The sequence below is a fragment of the Geotrypetes seraphini genome, chromosome 10 (assembly GCF_902459505.1).
Source record: "Geotrypetes seraphini chromosome 10, aGeoSer1.1, whole genome shotgun sequence".
NCBI lineage: Eukaryota > Metazoa > Chordata > Amphibia > Gymnophiona > Dermophiidae > Geotrypetes > Geotrypetes seraphini.
Window position 1 is genome coordinate 140,909,009 of NC_047093.1, and position 20,890 is coordinate 140,929,898.

At 48.5% G+C, this 20,890-nt stretch overlaps 1 protein-coding gene across 6 annotated transcripts in view; it reads right to left on the minus strand.

Annotated features, from left to right (window-relative positions):
* Positions 1–3,749: 3,749 nt before the first annotated feature.
* Positions 3,750–20,890, minus strand: part of CCDC114 (coiled-coil domain containing 114) — an 86,439-nt gene continuing 69,298 nt past the window's right edge. For all 6 annotated transcript variants that reach the window (XM_033961655.1, XM_033961656.1, XM_033961659.1 and 3 more), the window contains 3 exons: positions 20,393–20,486; positions 19,641–19,793; positions 3,750–5,300 (listed from right to left, as the gene is read on the minus strand). In XM_033961655.1, the coding sequence (XP_033817546.1) occupies positions 19,692–19,793; positions 20,393–20,486 (196 nt within the window). In that variant the 3' untranslated portion in view covers positions 3,750–5,300; positions 19,641–19,691. The remainder of the gene's footprint in view (positions 5,301–19,640; positions 19,794–20,392; positions 20,487–20,890) is intronic.

A 20,890-nucleotide genomic window follows, 5' to 3' on the forward strand; every position in this document is an offset into this window, starting at 1 on the left:
CCTCCTGACGAGGTCGAGGCAAGAAGGAGCGAAGACGACACATGTCCAGTACCGCCCCGATAAGTTCAAGGGACTGAGACGGACACAGCTGGGACTTTGGAAAGTTCACCTCAAAGCCGAGTCTCTGAAGGAGCGAGATAGTCTGATTCGTCGCCCTCAGAACTGCCTGGTGGGACGAGGCCTTGATGAGCCAATCGTCGAGGTAGGGAAACACCTGAAGCCCCTGCAGGCGAAGGGACCGCGGCCACCACTACCAGGCACTTCGTGAACACCCTTGGGGAGGCAGCCAGACCGAAGGGAAGAACACGGTATTGGAGGTGGAGATCCCCCACCCGGAATCTCAGATACCGGTGAGAAGCTGGATGAATCGGCATGTGCGTGTAAGCCTCTTTGAGTCCCCTGTTGTCCATCAGGGGATACAACATAGGAAGAGTGAACATCCTGAACTTTTCCTTGACCAGAAATTTGTTCAGAGCCCTGAGGTCCAGGATCGGATGCAGATCTCCCATCTTCTTGGGGACCAGAAAGAACCGGGAGTAAAACCCCATGTTGAGCTGATCCAGAGGAACCTCCTCGACCACCCTGAGGCGAAGGAGGGCCTGCGCTTCCCACAGAAGAAGGGGAAGGTGAAACCGGGGAGAAGGAAACTCTACAGGCGGAAGATCTGGGGGTACCCAACTAAAGTGAAGGGAGTACCCCTCTCGGATGATGGAAAGGACCCACAGATCCGTGGTAAGTTTCTCCCACTGAGAATAGAAATGATGGAGGCGTCCCCTGATGGGAAAGAGGGAGGGCTCCAGGAGGAAGACAGCCGGCAGGCTCAGACAGGGAATGTCAAAAAGAAGGCCCAGGCTTCGACAGAGCTGGTGGCTGAGTCTTAGGAAGACGCTGCTGCTGCTGTTGCTGCAGGTGTCTCTGGGGCGGGCAAGAGAATGCAGGAGTGGACTTCTGCGGATATCGCCGAAGAGGAATTTTGTACTAACGAGCCGGCGAAATTTTCGACTTGAGCCTCACCAAGGAGGCAAAAGACCACTCATGCTCTGACAGGCGCTTAATGGCAGCCTTGATGGAGTCATCAAACAGCTCGTTTCCCACACAAGGGAGGTTAGCCAGACGATCCTAGAGGTTGGGATCCATGTCCACAATCCGGAGCCAGACCAGGCGATGCATGGCGATCGCAAAGGCCGTGACTCTCGAGGACAGCTCAAAGGCGTCGTAAGCCGCCTGAAACATATAGAGACGGAGCTGAGAAAGAGTCTCATGAAGCAGACAGAACTCCTGCCTACGAAGAGCAGACACGTCAGACTGGAATGAGAGGAGAGCGTCCACACAGTACCTGAGATAGGACGTGAAGGTGAAATTATAACTGAGAACCCGGTTCCCCATCATCGAGTTCTGATAGAGGCGGTGACTTGAATTTGTCCATCATACGCCCTTCCCTGCCCGGAGGGACAGTCACGTAGACCTTGGATGGGTTAGATTTCTTCAAGGAGGACTCAACCACCAGAGACTGATGGGAAAGCTGTGCATTCTCGAAGCCCTTGGTCAGCACCGTCCGGTAACGGAACTCCATCTTGGAGGGAATGGCAGTGACAGCATAAGGAGTCTCCAGATTCTGAAGGAAAGTTTGCCGGAGCACCTGATGCAAGGGCAAGCGTGAAGCTTCCCGAGGCGGATGAGGAAGCCCCATCTCCGCCAAATACTCCTGAGTATACCAGAACTTGGATTGGAGATCAAGCTTAAGAGCCCGGCCCATGTCCAAAACAAACCGGGTAAAGGAGGAGGTATGAGAAGAAGACTCATCCTCCGAAGGCGAGGAAGATCTAGATCTCGGGGCAGCTGAGAAAGAGGGGGAAACTTCCCTGGAATAATAAGCGTGGGCCTCCGAATCCCGAGCTCGGGACACCAAGGAGGCTCTGCTACACTCCCACGGGGGCGTCAAAGAACGGCCCCGCTGCAGACAAATCGGGGAGGACCCCGGCATCCAAGGAACCACCATCCGAAGCTTCGGAGATGTAGGCGTGAAGGAGGAGTCCCCAACGTGCGCCGAAGCAGAAAATCTCCACCCCGAAGAGACCGGAGGAGTAGCATGCAGACAAGAGTCGGTGCCCCCAGACGAGACCACAAAGGGCCCCGAGGAATGAGCAGACGGGGACCTGCCTCGACGAGGCGGAGAAGTCTTCTGCCGCTTCAAAGGGCCAGGGTCAAAGAAGATGAAGGCACAGTGCGGGGTCCCGCCCGGGACACCCGTAAAGTCTCAGGCCTCGAATCAGGTGAAGAAGAATCGCTCGAGGGCAACCTGCGAGACTTGAGGGACTGACCCTGAGCAACCGCGGGGGAACACCCAAGCTGATCAGACGGAAGCCAGGCCGAGGCCGGAGCTAGTTGACCCAGAACCGAGGAAATCTGCGTAGTAAGGATAGCCTTAAGCATGTCCTCGAACATAGGCACTGAAACCAAAGGACGCTGGAGTTGAGGTGCAGCAGTGCGCTCCTTCGGGGGCGACCTCGAGGAAGAGTATTCCCTACGTGAGGAGGCACGCTTCAAATGATGTCTCGACGAGGCTGAAGATGCGGCACTCGCAAGAGACTCCGAGGTCGGCTTCTTCACCAGCACACCTGAGGAGGGAAGAGGAGATTTACCCGAAGCCGAGGCGGCAGGCGGAGCCGGGGTCGACGTCTTCGAGTTCGAGGGTGACTTCATCGAGGTCAAGGCCTTCGAAGCCGAGGCCCCGACAACCGGGGCCAAGGCCAAGGTCAACCCCTCGGGTTCCATGGGGCCAAAAAGTTGAAGAATCTTGGCCACATGCCGACGAAGAGCCCGCGGTTGGAGAGTAGCACAACGGGGGCAAGACTCGGCTCGATGTTCAGCACCCAGGCACTCCACACACCAACGATGAGGGTCAGTGATGGAGATCACCCGGTTGCACTTAGTGCAGTTCTTAAGCCCGGTCAGAGGCCAGGACATAGGAAAAAATACAGCCGCAGCCCCGCGAGGCCAGGCAGCCTGACAAAAACTGACCACCCAGTCAGAAAAAAAGAAATAGGAAGGAACTTGTACAAAACAAAGACGCACAGCACAGCGACTCACCCGAAAACAAAAAAGTAAGCCGCGGTGCAAAGAGGCACTACAAATTCGCACAGAGCAAGGGAGCAGGGCTTCTGGCTCTGCGGAAAACTTAGAACTGAGGACACGCTGAGGAGATGCATGCCCTGAGTCGGGCGGGAGAGGCACTCACGCATGCGCGATACATTCACAAGCTTGAAGGTCTTCAAGTAAGTCTGCTTGCGAAAACGTCCGCTAGGGGGCTCCATCGGTGACGTCACCCACATGTAGAGAATATGCTACCTGCTTGTCCTGGGATAATACATGATGACTTGGGATACAGAAAAGTCTGCATAAAATGGGCTCCCAAACAGCTTACTGATCTGCACAAGCAACAGCGTGTGGAGGTTGTGACCCAGTTTCTGAGACAGTATGAAGAAGATCCGAGTATTCTGGAAAGAATTGTCACTGGCGACCACTAGTTTTGGACTGATCTGGTATGGACACTAAAGAAGGAAAAATTATGTCTCACCTGATAATTTTCTTTCCTTTAGTCCTACCAGACCAGTCCAGAACTAGTGGTCAATGGACACTAAAGAAAGAGTGATTTACCTGTGAGATCGCAGGTTTTGCGTGACTAACTATGTATAATTCACTGTGTCATGGTTTGGGTTGTGATCACAAGGAATACACAATGCAGTTGATGCAGTTACAATGGTTTATGGTTTAAATGTATTTAATGTACCGCTCTTTCTTAAGGCAATAGTAGAGCAGTTAACAAAATAAGAACAATTGTTAAAAACCAAAAGAAAAAGAAACCACAAAGGAAAATGAACTCCAGCAATAATAAGAAAGAAAGTAGAAGAAAGAAGACAAACCAAACAGACTGTGAACCCTAGTAAATCTTCACAGCGTCTACCATCCACCTCTCGGATTTAGAACCAGTTCTGTTCTGTGATGTTATATAAATAGTTTGGTAATATTTACTAACCCCCCCTTTTACAAAACCATAGTGCGATTTTTAGCGCCGGCCGTGGTGGTAACAGCTCCAATGCTCATAGGAATTCCATGAGTGTCGGAGCTGTTACCTCCGCGGTCGGCGCTAAAAACCATGCTACGGTTTTGTAAAAGGGGGGAGGGGGTTAAGTCTACAAGGGCTAATTCCAAAGGTGAGAGGTGAGAACCATTTTTGAAGACTGGACCAGCTTCCATCTAAATTTCGACAGAGCAGAAGAGAAATACTGCCCTATATTTCCACCCATGCTGTACTACATTACACAGTCTTTGATCATTCTCATTCCTTTTAAAAGACTTGCGGTATTATTTAAAAAAAAAAAAAAAAATAGAAACCATCACAAAACAGTTCAGATTGTCCAAGACGCTGGGGAGAGTTAGACAGGAAGAATTCCTTGGCCAACACCAGACCTGCTCCAGAAATGGTCCAAAATTGACCTCTCAAGACATCATCACCATACACATTGGAGGCGAGGGAGAGCTGGGGAAACATTTTTCAAACTTGGAGAAGGAAAAGATAGGAGGAAAAGCTACATTTTGCGGTCTCTGCTCATAGAGCAGAATAATACATCAAAGAAATAAGATTTTCAAAGGCAGGGGTGTCTAACCGTATACTGGGAGCTAAACTCCTTTCGTAAAATAACACATTTCCAGAGTGTATTTAAGCTTTATATTAACCCTGAACGTGTGATGAACTGGTCTGGTGAGAACACTAAGAAAAGAGCATGATTACCTGACTCTGAGGGACCAGAGCATTTGCTGAATTGTGGGACGCACCTAGAGGAAACCCTATTGGACCAGGGAATGCGCTAAGTATGGGACTGTGCCATGGAAAGTGCCTCAGACTAGACATGAATCCATCAGTCACCATGTAGAGCAGAAGGTGAGGAAAACTGGAGATCACTGGATTAGGGTTGGGGGGAAACAGTTTTAGGAGGGTGACTCCAGCACTGTCACTCACTTCAGCTGTTATTTGGTCCTTCTAATGTCCCAATTGGTGATTGGTATAGTTCTTGTTGGTATTCTCTGATCTGTCCTGGACTGGTAGAATGCAGTGGGGATGAGGCAAAGAGAGCTGGTTGGAAGAGGAGGGAGGCTCGGACTCAAAGTTTCAAGGCCCAGCTTCCTTCCTGTCAGAGGCGTGGTCATTAGCCCCCTACATGGAACCATCTTCTGTGCTGGACGTATTCCGAGTAGATAGTCAGCTCTCCATTTTGTCAGCAGGTCTGCCACTAGCATCCCTAGAACCGAAGCAGAAAAGAAACAGGGTCAGATGCAATACAGAGCTTATATTTTTTAAAACGATGAGAATGCACAGTTGAACTATGAAGTGCAGCTGTCCAAGATCCCTGAGAAAGGGCACAAGAAGCACGAGATGAAACTATCTGAGGTCCCAGCAACACTGCTATCTGAACTGCTCAATGTGCAATCTCGCTTGGTTGCGAAGCAGCTGTCTGATGTCCAAGCGGAACCAGGCGTGGAGCACAAGGCTAAGCAGTCCGAGATCCAAGCGGGACCATGAGTAAAGAGTGAGGTACAGCTGTCCAAGATCCAAGCGGGATCAGGCATGGAACACGAAGCGCAGCTGTCCGAGATCCAAATGAGTTACGTTGTGAGCTTTCTTACTCTAAGTTTAGGACTCTACTGAAGACCTACCTTTTTCGATTAGCTTTTATACTTAGGATTTGTATTTTAACTTGTATTTTTGGGGTGGAAACTGACCCCACAGCAACTAATAGACCTTTTTTCTTTTGCTTCTGTTCTTCTAATATTAGCATTCGTTTCTTCCTTAGTTTTTACAAACTGCACTGAAGTTAAAGTGAAGTGCGGTAAAATAAACAAACACAGGGCACGAAGCGCAGCTGTCTGAGATCCAAGTGGGACCATAAGTTGGAGCGAGAGGCACAGCTATCTCAGATCCAAGCTGGACCACGAATGGAACATGAGACTCAGCTGTCTGAGATCCAAGTGGGACCACGAGTGGTGTATGAGGCGCAGTTGTCCGAGATCCCAGTGGGACTATGAGTGGAGCATGAGACACAGCTGTTCAAGATCCAAGTGAGACCATGAGTGGCACGAAAGGTGCAATTGTTCAAGATCCAAGCAGGACCACGAGTGGAGCATGAGGTGCAGCTGTCTGAGCTCCAAGCAGGACAACGAGTGGAGCACGAGGCACAGCTGTCTGAGATCCCAGTGGGACTATGAGTGGAGCATGAGGTGCAGCTGTCTGAGATCCAAGCAGGACAACGAGTGGAGCAAGGCACAGCTGTCTCAGATCCAAGCAGGACCACGAGTGGAGCAAGAGGCAAAGCTGTCTCAGATCCAAGCAGGACAACGAGTGGAGCACGAGGCACAGCTGTCTCAGATCCAAGCGGGACAACGAGTGGAGCACGAGGCACAGCTGTCTCAGATCCAAGCGGGACCACGAGTGGAGCAAGAGGCACAGCTGTCTCAGATCCAAGCGGGACCACGAGTGGAGCAAGAGGCACAGCTGTCTGAGATCCCAGTGGGACTATGAGTGGAACATGAGGTGCAGCGTCTGAGATCCAAGCAGGACCACGAGTGGAGCAAGAGGCAAAGCTGTCTCAGATCCAAGCAGGACAACGAGTGGAGCACGAGGCACAGCTGTCTCAGATCCAAGCGGGACAACGAGTGGAGCACGAGGCACAGCTGTCTCAGATCCAAGCGGGACCACGAGTGGAGCAAGAGGCACAGCTGTCTCAGATCCAAGCGGGACCACGAGTGGAGCAAGAGGCACAGCTGTCTGAGATCCCAGTGGGACTATGAGTGGAACATGAGGTGCAGCGTCTGAGATCCAAGCAGGACAACGAGTGGAGCACGAGGCACAGCTGTCTCAGATCAGTCAGGGAGCTCAAGACAAGTCAGGGAGCTCGAGAAGTTCATCAAGGATGCCTACAGGAGAGTGGAAGAACAAGAACACGAGCAGCACAGGAACAAGGAAGACACACAGAATAGAGGACAAGATCCATCTGACACCACTATAGAAGGTACCCATGGAGGAATCTCGTAGAAAGAAGAGGCAAGACTCTATCAGTGCCTAGAGGGAGAAGAAATGAAGTGCACCAAGGACACGGACCTGCGACCTGAGCGGAGGCTGAAAAAGGGGAAATCCGCAATCCTGGTGGGAGACTCAATCCTAAGGCAAGTAGACAGTCACATAGTAGGAGGGAGAGAGGATCGGCTAGTGACCTGTCTCCCAGGAGCAAGAACAAAGGACATCGTCGACAAAATTGAAAGAATCCTGGAGGGAGCAGAGACAGAACAGACAGCAGTGATAGTCCATGTCGGGACAAACGATGTCACCAGGAGAGACTACAGCAAGAATGCACTGACTGAACAGTTCAAGATCTTAGGAAGGAAACTGAAAATGAGGACTCAGGGGATAGCCTTCTCAGAGATCCTGCCAGTACCGAGGGCAGAACCGAAGAGGCAGACGGAACTACAATCAATAAATGCGTGGATGAAGAGATGGTGTGAGGAAGAGGGATTTCTCTTCGTGAGGAACTGGACAACATTCTGAGGCAAGAACAAGCTCTTCAAGAAAGATGGACTACACCTGAGCACGGCGGGAACTAGACAATTAGCTAATAACGTCAGAAGAGCAATAGAGCAAGTTTTAAACTAAGTAGAAGGGGAAAGCCAACAGCTGACCTGGTGTCGACAGTTCGGAAGACAGTATCCCGAGAAGATACTGAGTGGGAAAAACGCTGGGAAGACACAAATGGCAAACATCAGGAGCTGAAAAAACAAGGGAGACGGACGAAGCGAGAGGAGGACAGGAGGAACGTACTACAAGGGGAAGTCAAAATGGAACTGGACAAAGGGAAGGAACAAGAGGAGGACAATAGGAACATACCACAAGGGGAAGACAAAAGAGACAAAAATCAGGAGTCGGCAGGTCAGGAAGAGGACAGAAAGAAGAATGAAACGCAAGGAAAAATAGCAAGGAAGAGAAAATACCAGGACTTGAACTGCATGTACACTAAAGAACAAAATGGGGGAATTAGAAGTCATGGCCAAAAATGAGAGCCTAGACATCATAGGGATCACGGAAACATGGTGGAACGAGGAAAACAAATGGGACATAGTACTGCCAGAGTACAAGCTCTACCGAAGAGACAGGACATATTAGAAAGGAGGATGAATAGCACTATACATAAAGGACACCATTCACTCGACCAGAGTGGACGCAGCAGCGACAAATGACCAACTGGAATCACTATGGGTTAAAATACCAGGTAGAAATGGATCCGAGATAAAGATAGCGCTGTACTACCATCCACCTGGGCAAACTGAAGCAAATGATACAGAAATGGAAGCCGAGTTGAGGCGGGAATGCAAGAACGCTAACACCATAGTTGTAGGAGCTTTCAACTATCCCGGGATAGACTGGAGTCTTGGAAATTCAAAACGTACAAAGGAAACGGAGTTCCTGGAGGCTGTACAGGACTGCTTCATGGAACAACTTGTCAAGGAACCAACAAGAGGGTCAGCGATTCTGGATCTAATCCTCAACGGGCTGAAAGGACCTGCAAAGGGAGTGGATGTAGTGGGACCATTAGGAACCAGTGACCACAACATGATCCGGTTCAAAGTGGAAATAGGATTACCAAAGGGGAAGAGAACCAATGCAACAATGTTTAACTTCAAGAAAGGGAACTATGATGCCATGAGACAAATGGTGAGGAAGAAACTCAGAAACACCACCAAGAAAGCACGGACTATGGAGCAAGCCTGGTCCTTATTCAAAGACAAGGTAAACGAGGCGCAAAACCTGTATATACCCAGATTTAGGAAAGGATGCAAAAAGAATCATACAAAAAACCTGGGATGGATAACCAATGAAGTAAAGAAAGTGATAGGAGACAAGAAAAAATCATTTCGGAAGTGGAAAAAGGACAAAACTGATGAAAATTGGAAAGAGCACAAGAAGCAGCAAAAAGAATGTCACCAAGTGGTCAGAAAAGCAAAGAAAGAATACGAAGAGAGACTAGCCAAGGAAGCACAAAATTTTAAACCATTCTTCCGATATGTGAAAGGAAAGCAGCCGGTGAGGGAGGAGGTGGGACCTCTGGATGAGGGAGACAGGAAGGGAGTGGTGAAGGAGGAAAAAGAGGTGGCTGACAGACTAAACATGTTCTTCGCATCGGTCTTTACAAGAGAAGACACATCCAACGTGCCGGAAAATCTTCAAGGGGGATCAAGAGGGAAAATTATCATACATGGAGATAAACCTCGAAGACGTACTCAAGCAGATAGATAGAGGGGAGGGTCATTAGGGTGGGCAGACTAGATGGGCCATGGCCCTTATCTGCCGTCTATTTCTATGTTTCTATGATTAAAAACTGACAAATCTCCGGGCCCAGACGGAATCCACCCGAGAATACTGAAAGAGCTCAGAGACGAAACAGCAGAGTTACTGCGGCAGATTTGTAATCTATACTTGAAAACAGGGGTAATCCCGGAGGACTGGAGGATAGCAAATGTTACACCTATCTTCAAAAAAGGATCGAGAGGCGACCCAGGAAACTACAGACCGGTGAGCTTAACCTCAGTTCCGGGGAAGATTACATTACATTACATTACAGATTTCTATTCCGCCATTACCTTTCAGTTCAAAGCGGATTACAACAAGGGTTATGGAAGAAGGGTTACACAGTTAGATCAGAGATCGTTTCCAAGAGAGGGATAAGAAGGATCAGGGGTTGGGGAAGGGAAGGTAAGAAGGGGTATTCATGGTATTAAGTTTTATTAAGGGATTTCTTGAAGAGTATAGTTTTTATTTCCTTTCTGAACATCTTGAAGTCTGGGGTAGTTATCAATAGGTTGGAGATTTGGTTATCTATTTTTGCAGCTTGAGTGGCTAGTAGGCCATCGTATAGTTTTTTCCGTTTTACTTCTTTGATTGGGGGGTAAGTGAATGGGGTGTGTGTTTTTCTATGCTTGGTAGAGGTAGTTTGGATGAGGCGGTCGTTCAGGTAGATTGGATTGTCTCCATTTATAGTTTTAAATAGTATACAGTAGAATTTAAATTGTATTCTTTCCTGGATTGGAAGCCAATGTGAGTTGATGAAAGCCTCAGTAATGTAGTCATGTTTCTTCAGTGAGTAGACGAGTCTCAGAGCTGTATTCTGAATTGTCTGTAGTTGTTTAATCGTTATTGCAGGACAGGGGAGGTAGAGGATGTTGCAGTAGTCTAGGATACTTAGGATTAGAGATTGTACTAGGAGCTGAAATTGTGTTTTATCGAAGAATTTTCGGACTTGTCTAAGGTTTCTCATTACTGCGAAAGATTTCTGTATTGTTTTGTTTATTTGTGGTTGCATGGTGCACCTTTGTCAATAGTCATACCTAGTAGTTTTAGGGTGGTTTGCAAAGGGTAATTGATAGAGTTGATTTCTAAGTTGGTTATGGTTGGGATTGTGTTATTTTCTAGGAGGATGAATTTAGTTTTGTCTGGATTGAGTTTCAGTTTGTGGTCTTCCATCCAAGTCGTAACTGTAACTAGAGTTCGGTGTAGTGTGGCTGTCATTAAGAGCTTTGGTTGGTCAAAAGGAATGAGGATGGTGATGTTATCAGCATAGCTATAAGAGGTTAGGCCTTGTTTGTTCAGGTAAATGCCAAGAGAGGCCGTATATAGGTTGAAGAGAGTAAGGGACAGTGGGGATCCTTGTGGAATGCTGCAGGAGTTGGACCAAGGTTTGGATTTTTCTTTGTCTGATTTTACTTTGTATGTTCTGGATTTTAAGAAACCTTCAAACCAGGAGTATACTTTATCTGAGATGCCTATTGAGTCCAAGATTTGCAGTAGGATGTTATGGTCTACCAAGTCAAATGCCGCCATCAGGTCCAATTGTATGAGCAGCATTTTTTTCCAATGCTGAGGTGTTGTCTTGCTGCGTCGATAAGGGAGCCTAGTAGTGTTTCTGTGCTGATTAGTTCTGAAGCTGGATTGCGTGGGATGGAGTAAGTTATGGTCCTCGAGATAGTTGGTGAGGAGTTTGGCTACTAATCCTTCTGTTAGTTTGATAAATAGAGGTATTGAGGCGATTGGTCTGTAGTTGGATGGGTGATCTGTTGGTCCTATTGGATCTTTTAGGATTGGGGTGATGATGATTTCGCTGAGGTCAGTCGGGAAAATGCCGTCTGTGAGCATGGTTTGTATCCAGTGTAGGAGTAAGGTACGGAACTTAGTGCTCACTGATGACAGGAGATTCTGCGGGCAGTGGTTGAGTTCACAGGATGCGTGGCTGTACTTATTTGTAGAGTTTGTTGAATTCGGTCCAATGTATCTTAGGGAATTGGGACCACTTTCTGTCTGCAGCATAAGATTCATTTTCTGTGGGAAGTATTGTGACTTCAATTAGGTGGGCTGGGTTACTATTGAGAGTAACTCTGGTGTTTGTAATTTTATTCTTGAAGTGTTCTGCTAGGAGGGAGGTTGAAGGGGAGGAGTTATTGTTAGTGGTCAAATAGGGTATGGTGTTAGTTAGATCTTTTAATATTTGGAATAGTTTTTTGGTGTCTTGGGTTTCCGTGCCTATTAGGTTGGTGTAATGTTTTTTCCTCTTTTCTTTTAGTAGAAGTTTGTATTGTTTGTTAATTTTTTTTCCAGGCAGTTTTCATGTGATCTAGGTTGGTTTTTCTCCATTTTCTTTCCAGACGTCTACATTGTCTCTTGAGTAGGAGTAATTAGTCGTCGAACCATTGGTCTGATCGTCTGCAGGTTCTGGTTTTGGTTCGTAGTGGGGCTTGTTCATCAAGGATGTTATTGCTCAAATTGCTCCAGTGTGAAATGAAGTCTTTGGGGTTATCTTCTTGGATTGTTTCATCTACTTTTGACCAGAATGTGGAGGGCTCGATGCGTTTGCGTGATGTGTAGGTTACTATTTTGGAAATTGGTTTGGTTTGGTTTTTGGTCCAGTTGATGTTGAAGGTGTAAGCGTAGTGGTCTGACCAGAGGGATGGAGACCAGGTTCCGTTAGACGTTTGAATTTCTGAAGTAGATGATTGATGGGTCATGAAGGCTGCAATGTCAAGTTGGTGTCCTTTCTCATGAGTGGTTTGTGGGTTTAAAATTTGGAAGGATAAGGCATTGAGGAAAGAAAGGAGGTTGTCTACTGGCTTGGATGAATGGTTTTAAAGATGAAGGTTTAGATCTCCTAGGATAAAGTTGTGTGCTGTTGTTAGTGAATTTTGGTATATGAAGTTTTCAAATTCAGATCTAACCATGGTCCAGTTTCTCGGTGTTATATAACAGAGCATGCAGTTTAGTGCGTTTTTTAGTGTGGTGGATGAGATTTGACATGCTAGAAGGTCCATGTAAGGCGTGGATGTTTTTTCCGATATGTTTAGGGTTAGGGAGTCTTTGATTAAGATTGCTAATCCACCTCCTCTTTTTTTCTCTCTGCAGGTCACTGTAATTTTGTATCCCTGAGGGCAGACTTCCGTAATTCTTGGGTCTGTGTCTGATGTTAGCCAGGTTTCTGTGAGGAAGAGGCAGTCTAGGTTTTCGTTTTTTATCCAGTTTTTTATAAGTTCTGTTTTTGGGCCTATGCTGATAGGGCTAGTCTCAGTTAGGGCGCTGGTCTTTGACCAGAGGGCCACCGCATGAGTGGACTTCTGGGCATGATGGACCACTGGTCTGACCCAGCAGTGGCAATTCTTATGTTCTTAGCTATGTTTTGGAGGCAAATGAAGGCTGAAGACAGAAATCAGATCTGTTCATACCATAGGTCCAGCATACCATAGGTCCATACCATAGGTCCAGCAAAACTGGACAACTGTAGTCCTAATTTACTCATATAAGTTGTTTAAAGGAACCAGTGAATCAATGAACAAGAAGCCTGGTAAATTCTATGCAAAATAAACAAAATTCTGAACAGACATTTTGAAAGTTCTGCATAATTCTACATTCTTAATTTATATGCATATTTATGGGTAGGGTTAAATGGTCATGATGTTTAAGTAGGCACATTTAAGGGTGGTGGTTTCTGTTTGGTAGTTGTGATTCGTTTTAGGATAGATGAGTGAATGTGGATTGTGGTCGAATCATTGATCAAGAAAAGTATCAATGAGCTTATATAAAAAAAATAATCTGATGAGAACAAGCCAGCATGGCTTCTGTAAAGGAAATTCATGCCAAACGAACCTACTGCATTTCTTTGAGGGGATAAGCGAACAACTGGACAAAGGTGACCCCATAGACATCGCATTTCTGAATTTCCAAGCCTTCGACAAGGTACCCCACGAGCACCTACTAAAGAAGCTGTGGAGCCACGGGGTGGAAGAGGACGTGCACAGATGGATCAAAAATTGGCTGGCGGACAGGAAGCATAGGGTAAGAGTAAAGGGACACTACTCTGACTGGAAAGGGGTCACGAGTGGTGTCCCACAGGGGTCAGTGCTGGGACCGCTGCTGTTCAATATATTCATTAATGACCTGGAAACAGGGACAAAGTGTGAAGTTATAAAATTCGCGGACGACACAAAACTCTCCAGTAAGGTCAGAACTGTTGAGGAATGCAAAGAACTACAAAGTGACCTGAACAAACTGAGTGAGTGGGCAAAAAGATGGCAGATGAGCCGCAATGTAGAGAAACGTAAAGTCTTGCACATAGGGAAAGGGAACCCGATGTACAGCTATACGATGGGAGGGAGGGTACTGGGGGAAGGCAACATAGAAAAAGACTTGGGGGTATTGGTGGATAAAACGATGAAGCCAGTAGCACAATGTGCAGCGGCCTCAAAGAAAGAGAACAGAATGTTGGGCATTATCAAAAAAGGTATCACTACCAGAACGAAGGAAGTTATCCTGCCACTGTATCGAGCGATGGTGCACCCACATCTGGAGTACTGCGTCCAATACTGGTCGCCGTACCTTAAGAAGGATATGGCGATTCTCGAGAGGGTCCAGAGAAGAGCAACAAAGATGATAAAGGGCATGGAAAACCTTTCATAAGCTGAAAGGCTAGAGAAGCTGGGGCTCTTTACCCTGGAAAAGCGGAGACTTAGAGGGGACATGATAAAGACTTATAAAATCATGAAAGGCATAGAGAAGGTGGAGAGGGATAGATTCTTCAAACTAGCGGGGACATCAAAACAAGAGGGCATTCAGAAAAACTGAGAGGAGACAGATTCAAAACGAATGCTAGGAAGTTCTTCTTCACTCAGAGGGTGGTGGACACCTGGAATGCGCTTCCGGGAGAGGTGATAGGACAGAGTACAATATTGGGTTTCAAAAAGGGATTGGATGACTTCCTGAAGGAGAAAGGGATTGCAGGGTATAGATAGAGGGTTACTATAAAGGTTATTTAATGATTAGGGTATAAACAATATAGGTGGTGGAGAACTTACAGGTCATGGACCTGGGGGGCTGCCACGGGAGTGGACTGCTGGGCACGATGGACCCCTGGTCTGACCCGGCAGAGGCAATGCTTATGTTCTTATCCAAGGGGGACCACAAGTGGAGCACGAGGCGCAGCTGTCTCAGATCCAAGCGGGACCACAAGAGGTGCAGTTGTTCAAGATCCAAGCGGGGACCACGAGTGGAGCACGAGGCGCAGCTGTTTAAGATCTGAACGAGATTGTACATGGAGAATGAGGCGCAGCTGTCTGAGGTCTGAGTGGGACCAGCCATGGCGCAAGTGTACAAGGTCCAACCTGGAGCATATGACACACCTTGATGTATTCTGGAGTACGATATAATTTTGATCTCTCTATGCTCAGTGATTTATCTGGACTGTGGAACAGGATACATACAGGGGACAGAAACAAAAAAACATGTCTCTCAGGTCTAGCGTGAGTGGTATGCAAATAAGAGCTTCTGAAAGGGGAATTTATTTATTAAAGATTACACAAAAAAAACCTTACTGTATGGCTCTGCAGGTTCACATTTAAAAGCAAAAAAAACCTGAAGTTTTTTAATAAATTAGGTAATAGGGCAGTGAGATGAAGCTGGCATTACAACAAAGGTTAATTCATCAGAAGTAGTCAACACCTTCAAACTTTTTTGATACCCGCAACACCCACCCACAGTTAGGCTCTGCTTATTTCCTGTCCCTGTGGTTATACCTCTAGAACCACTGCACTGCTGGGCCAGAAGCTACAGCAGGCTGAAAGATCACAGTTAGGAGAGGCTGGAGAAATGACTTCATGAGCTGAGAGAGAGAGAGAGAGAGGCCAAAGCTGGTAGAGTTGACTGCAGGATGAGAGAGAGGGGTCAGAGCTGGGAGAGGCTGGAGAGGTGACTGCAGGAGCACAGAGAGAGAGAGAGAGAGAGAGAGAGAGAGAGAGAGAGAGAGAGACCAGAGCTGGGAGAGGCTGGAGAGGTGACTGCAGGAGCACAGAGAGAGAGAGGCCAGAGCTGGGAGAGGCTGGAGAGGTGACTGCAGGAGCACAGAGAGAGAGAGAGAGAGAGAGGCCAGAGCTGGGAGAGGCTGGAGAGGTGACTGCAGGACCACAAAGAGAGAGAGAGAGAGAGAGAGGCCAGCGCTGGGAGAGGCTGGAGAGGTGACTGCAGGAGCACAGGGAGAGAGAGAGAGAGAGGCCAGAGCTGGGAGAGGCTGGAGAGGTGGTTGCAGGAGCACAGAGAGAGAGAGAGAGAGAGAGGGGCCAGAGCTGGGAGTGGCTGGAGAGGTGACTGCAGGAGCACAGAGAGAGAGAGAGAGGCCAGAGCTGGGAGTGGCTGGAGAGGTGACTGCAGGAGCACAGAGAGAGAGAGTGGCCAGAGCTGGGAGAGGCTGGAGAGGTGACTGCAGGAGCACAGAGAGAGAGAGGCCAGAGCTGAGAGAGGCTGGAGAGGTGACTGCAAGAGCACAGAGAGAGAAAGAGAGAGGCCAGAGCTGGGGAGAGGCTGGATATGTGACTGCAGGAGCCAGAGAGAGAGAGAGAGAGGCCAGAGCTGGTAGAATTGACTGCAGAATGACAGAGACAGAGGGTTCAGAGCTGGGAGAGGTGACTATAGGAGCTCTGACAAACAACAAAGAGAGTCCAGAGCTGGGAGAGGTGACTGCAGGAGCACAGAGAGAGAGAGAGAGGCCAGAGAGAGAGAGAGAGAGAGGCCAGAGCTGGGGAGAGGCTGGATATGTGACTGCAGAAGCCAGAGAGAGAGAGAGAGGCCAGACCTGGTAGAATTAACTGCAGAATGACAGAGACAGAGGGGTCAGAGCTGGGAAATGGGACTGCTGGAGCCATAGAGAGAGAGAGAGAGGGGGGGTAGGAACTGGGAGAGGCTGGAAAGTTAATTTATAGTAGCTGTGGCTAGAGCAACTGGTTCTGAAGGTATTTTCCTCACTAGCTCTCTCTTTGACACCTCAGGAGGTGAGTCAAGAAATAAGCGAGTATTATCTGGAGGCCATAAGCAGTACTGTACTTTCCATCCCTCCCAGGCATGAAGCCACCACAGCAGCAGTTAACCTCTGGGATGCCCTGCAGGCTTCACTTTCTTCCTCTCTGCTTTCCAAGGCACTGTGAGCCCGAAGCCAGGGGCTCTCTATTTCCAGGAAAAGGAATCTCCAAAAGCAAGCTAGGTGATGCACTAGCCACAGACATCCCAGAGAACTTCCCCTCCCCCACTGGGTCAGGGGAATTCTGCAGTGCTATCCGGTCTTGGTTTTACCAACCCCCTTCTCCCTTACAGCTGGGATTTCTAGTTCTAAAGTCTGTAAGAAGCCCAGCTACAACCAAGGACTCTCCGGACCTGGGTACATGCTTGAGGCTGTAGTCGTTATGACACCACACCGAGCAAGGGTGAAGTCAGCTCAGGCGCCTGCATGATGGCATCTTTCTTCTAGAGCAATCTGGGTGTGGCATGCCTGTGCTTCTAGTTCCTTCCTCTCCCCCTCCGCCACTTCAATAAACACCAGTGATGGGACCGGGAAAAGGGGCACTCTTTAGTATGAGGGAAAGGGGAGGGGGATGGGTTACAATATTATATACAGGACCTATTTTGGACCTGGGGCAATGGAGGGTTAAAGTGACTTGCCCAGGGTCACAAAGAGCAGCAGTGGGAACTGGACTGTTCTGCTGGTTTTCAGGCCACTGTACTAACCCCTAGGCTGCTCGTACCAGCGTCCTACTGAGAACTGGTTGGCGGAAGCCCCACCCAAAATCTGCGTTGGCTCCTAGGAGGGAAACTTTCCCCTGTTCCTGGAGTTCCACTGCCACCTGGTGGCCCAACCACATCTTTACACCATCCCCAGCTGAGAGGGAGGGTTTCCAAGCATGGGGATGGGGGAGGAAGGATTTTGCACCCCACCCTTAGCATGTAGCCCCCAAATGGGGTCCTATTACCAATACAGGTGGTCAAAGAAACAGGGTTCCTCCCCCCTCTCTTTGGATCTGCACAGTAGAGAATGACACGGGGAAAAAATCTGTCCCCGTCACCGCCCCGTCACCGGCCCACCATCCTCTGCACCGCCCCGTCACCGCCGATCCCTTCACCGCCCCGTCACCGTCACCGCCATCCCTTTCACCGCCCCGTCACCGTCCCCGCTGCATCCATATAAGCCTTTTTCCTTTCACTCCCTCCTTCCAATTTGAGCTGGGAACACTAGCGATCGCACGGTCCCCGCGGCCACTACCTGCCTACCTGGTCGATCCTGGTGTTTGGCCGGCTCTCTCCCTTCTCCTCACCTTGGTTTGTGGGTTTTCTTTTTCGGCAACCTGCGCGCTTTCCCAGGGAGCTGCACACGCGCGGCTGCTCAGTGTTCGATCTTCTGCTCTGCTGCAACTTCCTGTTTCCGGTTGCGTCAGAGCAGAAGATCGAGGCTGAGCAGCGGCGGGTGTGCGCGGCTCTCTGGTAGCGTGCAGGTCGCCGAGGAGGAGGATCTGCGGACTGGGGTGAGGAGAGGGGAGAGAGCTGGCTGGACACTGGAATCGATTGGGCGGGCGGGTGTGAGCTGCGGGGACCGCGCGATCCTTCATGCCTCACTGCGGGGGACAAGACCATTCACCGCCCCGCGGGCGGTGAATGGCCTTGTCCCCGTCGCCGCAGCGACTGCTAGTTTTCTTCCCTGTTTTCGGCGGGTGACCCGCGGCTAAAATGCGGTGGCCGCGGGTAAACCGCCACCGTGTCATTCTCTACTGCACAGTGTAATAGATGCTGGCACTGTAATTTAGATGCTGGGACTCTAAGATCATTTACTTTTTTTCTGTCCCTTTGTCAATGCCTTTTGGAAGTTAATTTGGTCCCAAATTAATTCAGTGTTAGAAAATCATGTTGCCCTATCCTATGATACTATTTTATTTGGAACGTCTATGAGATTCAAGAGTCAAATTTCAGCAAATAACAATAAACTTTTGTTAATACTGACGAGGGTTGCCATTCAACATATTACTGGAAACTGGAAGGACTATACTAAACTTAATTATACCTTTTGGTGGAATTCAGTTTGTCATATTTATAAAATGGAGAGAGTGCTTGCTATACAGCAAGGAAATTATAATAGTTTCAAAAAGATTTGGGGGCCATTGATTGCATATTCTAATGATTAGACACCTTGGACACCTTTTTATTACACAGGACTATATTTAATGTGGGGATGGGGAGGTATGTTATGTGATTTCATGGGTTTATTCCTGATGAATGGGATGGGTGGGGGAGGGATCTTTTTTATATGCATTTGACAATAATTGTTAGAATGTCAAGTGATTTGTATGAATTATTTGATTGAATTTTGTACACTTGTTGCAAGAGTTAAAACTGAATAAAGAATTTAAGAAAAAAGGATCTGCACAGTGACCATCAGCGCAGGGTCTATGAAACAGTCCCTTTCTAGGGTTGCCAGATTTTCCAATTGGAAAATCCGGACCCCCTAGACCCGCCCCCAGTTCCACCCATCCCTGCCCTGTAATGCCCTAATCCTGCCCTAGCCCCATCCCCTGCTGCCTGATCTTGTCGGGCACGGAGGAAGTCCGTGCATGCAAAATACCATGCATGTCGTCACGCGTGCCACGTGGCATCTGCACAAGCGTGGACTTCCTCTCTGCCTCACGCGATTTGAGGAAGCTTTTCAAAACACGGACAAAGTGCCGGGTTTTGAAAAGCCGTCCGGATCCCCGGATATGTCCTCAAAAGGAAAACATGTCTGGGGAAATCCAGACATCTGGAACTCTATCCCTGTCCCTCCTCTCAGGCAGGCTTCTGTTACACTGGAAATGCACGCAGAATACTGGAGGTTGCTGAGAATTACCCGGGCACTGCTTCTCTTCAACAGTGGTACCCAGGTAACTGCAGGCATGGCCCTGACTACACCCCAGGCAGCCTTGGCACTGACTGGATAGACCCACAGTGGTCTGCCAGGATTTTCAGCGGTTACTGGGTTACATAGCACTGGATATCGAGCCTTTAGTTCCTTTGAAAAGTAGGGTAAGAGGCATAAATATCATCAGCATCTAGACTCATGTCAATTTTTAAGGGTAAAATCAGGTCATATTGAATGAACATTTGGGTACACCTTGCACGCTTGTGAGGTATAGGGGAGCAGAAGCCAGATCTTACTCCCTGGAACATAGACTGGAAGGGGAACTGCCCTCCTACCCCTCACCTTTGCACATACCTGTAGAGATTCCGGGTGAGGGGGTTCACCCCATGTCTTCCCCTTCTCCCATCAGGCTTCTAGTGGGCGCTGCTTTTGCATGGAGCTGAAGGTGCCCTTCATCAAGGTCGACTCGACCATCGGTTTTGGCTCCTTTAACTCCTTCTTCCGCACCTGTAGGGAACGATGGGGGAGAGCGCAGGGGGAAGAAACAAAACGAGCCTGTGGTCACCTCTGGAGTGGACAGTCTAGGGCAGGGGTGTCCAACCTTTTGGCTTCACTGGGCCGCATTGGCTGAAAAAAATGTTTCTGGGGCCGCAGAAACTTTCAAACGCTGCAGCAAGACACAGGAGGGAGCCGGCAAAACGGTAAACACCCGGGGGCAGCAGAGGTAAACACTGCATCGCCCTCGACCGGGGCCGCACAAAATATTTCACGGGGCTGAAGGTTGGACATCCCTGACTCCCCCCTCCTCAAACCAGGGGTGGGATTAGAACCAAGTTAACCTGATTGTGTGCTAGGAAACCATTCCTATCTCCTTCACTTGTCCTCTTCGCAAAAATCTGCAGAACCTGGGAGACAAATGCAAGTCCTGCCCTCGCATCATGCTTCCTAATCATTTTATCTACCTGTGCATTTTTCCCCAGGGTCTCTGACTTCTCCCCCGTGGTACTGTGGCAAGGATAAACCCCTCTCCCCCAATGTTATCAATATCACAAAAAGCAGCATATGCATTACAGTCTGAATGGATCAGCTCTGGGATATGAACTTACTCCTTTGAGGATCCGTTCCCGAATCTCCGATTGCGTTAGGGGTCTCTCCTCCTGATCCACTGCCAGGTACTCGGAATCGCTGTCGCACTCCTCCCTAGGAGAGGGAGGAAGGGAAAGCGCTATGTCGCTGTGATAGCCACATTAAAGAAATCAAAGGAATCATGGGGACCAGGTATGATTGCACAATAGTGGATGGGAAGGGTTTCAAAATATTTGTGTGTATCTGTGTGTTTGTAGAGGTTGGAAAGGGGTGACAAAGAGGGTGTGTGTTTGAGGTGGGAATGGGTGACAGGGTATATATTTCTGAGGTATGGGATATCAGGATATGTCTGTGTGTTTGTTAGGGGTGGAAAGGAGTGTCAGGGTATATGTTTTTGTAGTATGGAAACCAGGGGGGGGCGGTGTTAGTAGGGGATGGGAAGGGGTGTGTATGTTTTTGGGGTCTGTGAAAGGGGTGTCACGGTGTATGTGTGCATGTATGTTAGTAAGGGGTTGCAG